A 6,487-nucleotide genomic window follows, 5' to 3' on the forward strand; every position below is an offset into this window, starting at 1 on the left:
GGGGGGGGGGGTGATTTGGTCACTGGCACCTTGGCTTTCCCAATATTTCTGTGGCTTTGTAGATGCACTTCTTATTCCTATTTTTTGCTGTTCTCTTTCTGGAAGGGAAAGACTGAAGTATTAGTGTACCTCCTAACTACACGTGAAAGTCAGTATCTTGGAAACTGACTTCTGCGTTTTTTGGGAAACAAGTTAATAAAAGTATATCATGACAGTGGTGGGCTGAGGTTCCAGAGAAAACGTGGACTGTGTTTCCTGCAGTATCCTTACGGTCAAGAGCAGCTTTGTTTTGAGGTGAGGACGGGGGTATTTCTGGTAGAACTTTATGTGCGGTGAGGATGTGATGAAGCTACTGATAGACCTGAAATCAACCTCGTCAGTAGGAACAGCTTGAAAGCTAGTTTGGCTTGAGATTCAGATTTAGTGGGTGAATCTGTACCAAGCTGCTTTTGAGTTGAAAGCATTTCTAGTTGCATTGAATAAACAAAGGTTGCCTAAACTAATAATTCTAGCAGTGTAATGGTTTAGAACCAAACTGTCTGAAGGTGGGGGGGGGGAATGGTGTCTGAGGCAAATAGTCCCTAACTAAGCTTGTATTTCCATCCTTGATGGCAAGTAAATCACCTGGGCAAGTACATATTGATGCAATAGTAGTTATCCTACATACTGGTACACAACTTCTGAAATTCATGGCTTCCACATGATTTTTCATCTCTGCATAGAACAGGGGTGGGCAATTATTTTGGGCAGAGGGCCGCTTACTGAGTTTTGGCAAGTCATCGAGGGCTGCATGACAGGCAGTCAGGGGCAGATAAATATTAACTTTCCAATTGTTTTAGGGGCCTCGTGGGCTGGATCGAATGACCTGGCATCCGGCCTGCAGGCTGCATTTTGCCCACCCTGGCATACAGTATGGGGGCTTTGTTTAAAGCCTGCTGCTCTTTTTGTTAAGAATAGCATTGATGGATATGGCACTTAAGAAAAAGCAGTTTCAATGTTGCTTCACTTGAACCTGAATTTACTGGACTATAAAAGGTGTCATGTTGCAAGGCAAAAATTTATAGAAACTTTTAAGGCAATTTTACCAATGCTAAAACTCTGATCCTCTGGTTGGCAGCACTTGCTTTTCTGTGTGAAAGCAGACACTGACTTGGCTACAGTACAAATGCAGCTAATAACCTGCATTTCTAATTCCTTGCATCTTTTACACCTCTGGACTATGTGAATGCTGTGATCAGAGACCTGACAAAGAATATCTTCCATTCAAAAGCTTGTCTAACTGGTCACAGCTACATAGTTGGTCCAATTAAGTATCACCCTAAGAAATCCCTACCTAAAGAAGAATTTAGCAACATTTTGAAGCTTCTCCAAGACAGTTTGGCAGGACTTTTTTCCCTCTATCTCCTATTTTCCATTTTTCCTCTTGTGCCCTCATTCTCATTATCTTCCTCGTCATCTGTCCCACTGTGACTTGCCATCTTTTACCCTTACATCTGATAATATTATGAATATGGGGGTGAGACTAAAACAAACTCAGGGGAAAATGGTATTAAAAATATTAAATATACTAATGTCATATACTCATTGCGTAAGGATATGTACGGTAACTTTTAGAGCAATGGTTCATGCCTTGTTATATTGCTGAAATTCACATAAAACTATTGTGATCAAAAGTGTTGAATATTTTGTGCTCTTTAGCTGACATATTTACTGCATGTAAACAAGTTTTCTGTGTCTTTTAAATTTTAGAAAACAAGTGTGTGGCTGGGCAGAAATTGCATTTCATTTGGTTCAATGTTTTCTCCACAGACTTTGAAGCATATCTGGAATTTGCAATGACAAGTCTGAACAGTAGCCATGCAGAGAAAACTGGTGAAATGTCTTCAAAGCAGTCTGCCCCAAAAGTGCAGGTTCAGAGATCCGTTTCCCGAGAAACCATCACCATTCACTTCTCAGCATTTGGGAAGGAGGAAGAGGAGGAGGAAGAGGAGTTTAAGCAGATGCCGAATGAGGAACTGGATGACCAAAGCATTGTGACAGCGGCGCTCGAAGCCAAGGAAGACCTCTGCTTTGAACACGGCAGCCATGACATTTCTAGTCCAGCTACCCCACCTAGCATGGTCAACTCTGCATCCCTACTGTCTCCATCACCTGCTGCTTTGCCAACTGTAAACACTGTAAAGCTGTTGGATTCTCCTTCCACTTCCCAAGTATTCAGTGCAGTGCCATTAGTTCTGTCTCCCTCCTTGCACTCCTGTTACGTAGCTAGTTCATCAGGTGTGTCATCGCCTTCTGAGCAGAAAGCCAGCTCCTCCTCCCCGTCATCCTCCCCATCCAAAGCAGCTGTCTTGTCTAGTACATCATCCACCACTTCTAGCTCAAAGCCTTTTATGAGTTTAGTTAGGTCCCTTTCAACAGATGTAGAACCAAAAGAGTCCACCCCCCCCACAAGACACAGGCACTTAATGAAAACCTTAGTGAAGTCTCTGTCAACGGACACTTCTAGACAAGAAGCTGAAGCTGTGTCCTACCGACCGCCGGACTCTAAACTGAACTTGCACCTGTTCAAGCAGTTCACTCAGCCTCGAGTTGTTACAGGTGGCGATTCCAAAACTGCCCCCTCCTCCCCGTTAACGTCTCCTTTGGATACTCGCTCTTTTTTTAAAGTCCCTGAAATGGAGGCTAAAATTGAAGACACTAAAAGGCGCCTTTCAGAAGTCATTTATGAGCCTTTTCAGCTCCTCAGCAAAATAATAGGTGATGAAAGTAGTAGCCACAGGCCCAAAGCCTTATCTTCAAGTGCTTCAGAACTGTCAAATCTTTCCAGTTTAAATGGCCACTTGGAAAGCAATAACAACTACAGCATTAAGGAAGAAGAATGTGATTCTGAAGGGGACTTCTATGGTAGTGACCCTCATCTAAATAAGAGTGACCAGGACAAAATTGCTGAGGAACAGGCAAAAGATATGGAGAGTCAGAGCTCTCAGTCTATATGCACAAAGGATGTTGGGTTGAAAACTTCGCTTGTACTTGAAAAATGTTCTTTGTCTGCACTTGCAAGCAAAGAGGATGAGGAGTTTTGTGAACTTTATTCTGAAGACTTTCTCTTGGTAGAGGAAGAAAATAAAGGGGATAAATCTACAGATGCTGTGCTGAAGCCAGAGATGACTGAGGGAAATGGTATTGCGCTCAGTAGGGAAGATGACCTTAACCTCTATGTGCAGCAGCCTAAAATACCAGTGAAGGCTTTGTACTTCTTTACAATGTTAGTCTATGCTTACCTTATACTCCCTCTCCCTAGCTATTTCAGTGGACTATTTCTGGGGGTTGCCCTTGGATTTATGACGGCTTTCTGTGTGATATGGCTTTTTACACCCACTACTTGGGAATATCACAATTTGCATAGAAATCTGAGCAAGCAATGGAATACAGAATCTCTGGATATCAAAGAACCTGACATATTGAAGGTAAGGTGTTTTGTTTTCTTTCTGGTGTGAACCAGGTTGTTTTGTTTTTGGGGAGTTTGTATTTATAGATGCTTCCTATTCTAGCTAGACAAACTAAATTAGATATCTGAAGGGGCAGAGGAGTTGAAATATCAGTGTGTAATTGGAGTGCTGTTTAGGGAGCAAGTAATGCTGGCAGGATCAGAAGTGTCTTAGTAGGCAAGAGTATTCAAATATGACCCCTAAGTGTGTGTCTTATGGAAGTTAGAAACAAGCTAAAATGCTGTATTGCAGCTGCAGGAAAAGAGTAACAACTGTTTCAGCAGCAAGAGGCAGATGTTTTGTTGTTTGAAATACTCCTGCTGAATGGAGAGAGTGGAAGAAATTAGTGTTTCCGTGTTATGCCTGAACTCTACAGTGTCTCAGGAAATGTATTTTATTTCTTGGAGTTTGCTCTCCAGACGTGCAATTAATCCATCTTGTCAAGTCAGTCCAAGAAGATTCAGAAGTATTGATTTTTATTTAATTATTTATTTAGTTCAAGTGAAGCTTTCTTCTTGGGTATGAGACTTTGAGAGCAAATGTCAGATGATTGGAGGAAGGAATAAGGACACAGTCTGGGTTAGATTGTGTGCAGGGATGGAGGTTAGCTATGTATGGACAGTTTTGAGTGCATCCTGTAAATTTTGTTTAGCTTGACTGTAACTCATCAAATGAACTGGTTTAAGAGCTGGTTTCTCTTTAAAAATACTCTTTTCTTGTTCAGAGCCTAAGGACTTCTGTTTGCTTTGTGACTTATGTATTATACTTTTTATTTAGCTGTGACCCATGTGACCACTTATTAAGTTACTATTTTTCCCCCCTTGGAGTTGCATAACTTGTATATAGATGAGAAAAAAACTTGAAAAAGAGAGTGGATATTTGGATAACTTTTATAGTTGAGATTTAATGTCTAGAATTGAACAGGCTCAGAATAATGTTTATTTGCCAAAATAAATTTAATTTGATGTTATGGAACCGGTTAAATCTTTTGCAGAAAGTCGTGGGTTTGTCTGTCTTCTAACAAAAAGAGGTTTCCTCTTTAACAAATAGAGATTGTGGCCAGAAAACTAACTAATGAAAAGCTGTAAAACACAGATCTTGGTGGTATTAATATCCCATCAGAATAATGTGTCTTGGTTGTGTTGGCAAAGCAAGTAGCTTACTTTTCCAGCTGAAACCTATTCTGTTTTCAAGTTGGGTAAGTGAAAGATTCCACAAAGAACCTGCTTGTCATTTGCCTAGTCAGTTTATTAAGTGATTATGAACATACTTGGAGTCCTATTTAATCTTTGCTTTTGCTAAGCACTTGCTTCAGTTTGTCACATTCAGGTGGTTGCTAAATTTCAAGCTTTCAGAGGGAGGCAGATAAAAATAATGAGAAATGGTTTGCTTGACTTTAAGTTTGAGACCCCTGCTACACGTTGCATATATTACACAACTGGTTATTTGTACAATAAATGTAGACCAGTCACATGTGTAAAGTAATTATCACACAATAAAAGTGACTCAAGCTATAAAAAGAGCCAACCAGCTACGAAGTTCGTGCTTGAAAATCTATAACAACTCCTATAGTTGGTTGCTATCCAGCTTTAATTTGAACATGTAGCAGGCCCCTAATTACACAGCAGTTAGAACAGGTTCATCCCCATGGTATGACCTTCATTGACTTTCCTAGTCTTGTTTTTCAGTATTAGGCATACTTTATGTATATAACATTCTTTGTGCACTTGATGTGCATTTTATTGTGTGGTGGTTCACTGCCTCTCCTTTCCAGCACCTTTCTACATCTGAAAATAGATCTTTAGTTTGTAGGCTGCAGTTGGCGTGCATTTGAGTGTAAGGTCTTTGGGGCTGGGAGTGTCTCCCTTGGTATTGTGGCAGGAATGCTGTTAGTGTTCACTAAATCCCTTCTTCCCTGGCTGTGCTCTATTTAGCGATCCCTCCGCTAGTCTCAGTTCTCTCAGGGCTTGTTCAAACTAGAGTTTTTGCTGCTATGGTTATGTTGGCAGAGCCCTTAGCATAGGCCAACAGAACTTTTTTTCTGCTGCGTCACCTTTCTGAGTGACACAAACTAAAGCTTCTGTTGGCCAAATCTTTTCTGTCCACTGTGGGGGTCTTGTGGCCTATTTGTGTCAAACCTGGGACTTGTCAAGCGTGGGATTTTCCACACAGGTAGGCCAGCAAAGCTTAGTAGTGTAGGCTGGCTTTGGTCTGCATGTGCACACTCGGACTTTGTTCTTTGTTCTGTACAAGTGGCGGTATTAGTAGTTTGCCATGCAAGCATACACGCTAACCGATTTTAACCATGTTGCTCAACATGGGATATGAACAGGACTCCCTGGTCCAGCAGCTGTTCCAGAGCCTGGGAATTTCCTAGTGGCACTGGATGCAGAACAATGCTAGATTGAAATGTGCGTTCTTGCAAATGATGCTACTACAAGTGCTCTTATACTTGGGAGCAGTGATTTGAACTCCGATTTGAGATTATAGGCCTTGCTTACAAGAGATCTGAAAGCCAAATTACTAATAGTTGCAAAAAGTATTTGACTTTATTGGGCTGCTAGCACAACTTTCTTACAAAACCAAGGTGGGTTTGGTTATTTTGACAACAAATGTATTTGACTACCCATATCTCTTCCCTTTCAGTCTCTATTCCCTGCAGCTTTCTCTGTTCCAACAATCACTCTGGTAAAGCCTGAGCTTTATAAACACAGTGCTTCTCATCCCATATCAAAGCACTTTGTTACTCGGGTTGCCTATCTGTAAAGTGGTAAAGTGGCTTGCCAAAGTTCAGATTAGAGCATTAACTGAGTTGGCAACAGATGCCAGGTGTCCTGCGCCACTGGTCAGACATTTTCTAGCATTCTGAAAATCACTACATTTTTTTTTTTTCTTTCGCATTTGGAGTCCAAGTGGAGATTTTGAATTGCACACTCATTTTCTGAGCTGTCTGGATCCCTGCCATAATTCAGCCAGACCTGCTTTAAATACAGTGCCAT

At 41.1% G+C, this 6,487-nt stretch overlaps 1 protein-coding gene across 3 annotated transcripts in view; it reads left to right on the plus strand.

Annotated features, from left to right (window-relative positions):
• TEX2 (testis expressed 2) overlaps positions 1 to 6,487 on the plus strand; it is a 153,027-nt gene that overhangs the window by 67,207 nt on the left and 79,333 nt on the right. For all 3 annotated transcript variants that reach the window (XM_019516759.1, XM_019516751.1, XM_019516744.1), the window contains exon 2: positions 1,810 to 3,467. In XM_019516759.1, the coding sequence (XP_019372304.1) occupies positions 1,836 to 3,467 (1,632 nt within the window). In that variant the 5' untranslated portion in view covers positions 1,810 to 1,835. The remainder of the gene's footprint in view (positions 1 to 1,809; positions 3,468 to 6,487) is intronic.

Source organism: Gavialis gangeticus, unplaced genomic scaffold (assembly GCF_001723915.1).
Source record: "Gavialis gangeticus isolate Ggan-Ray unplaced genomic scaffold, GavGan_comp1, whole genome shotgun sequence".
Lineage (NCBI taxonomy): Eukaryota > Metazoa > Chordata > Crocodylia > Gavialidae > Gavialis > Gavialis gangeticus.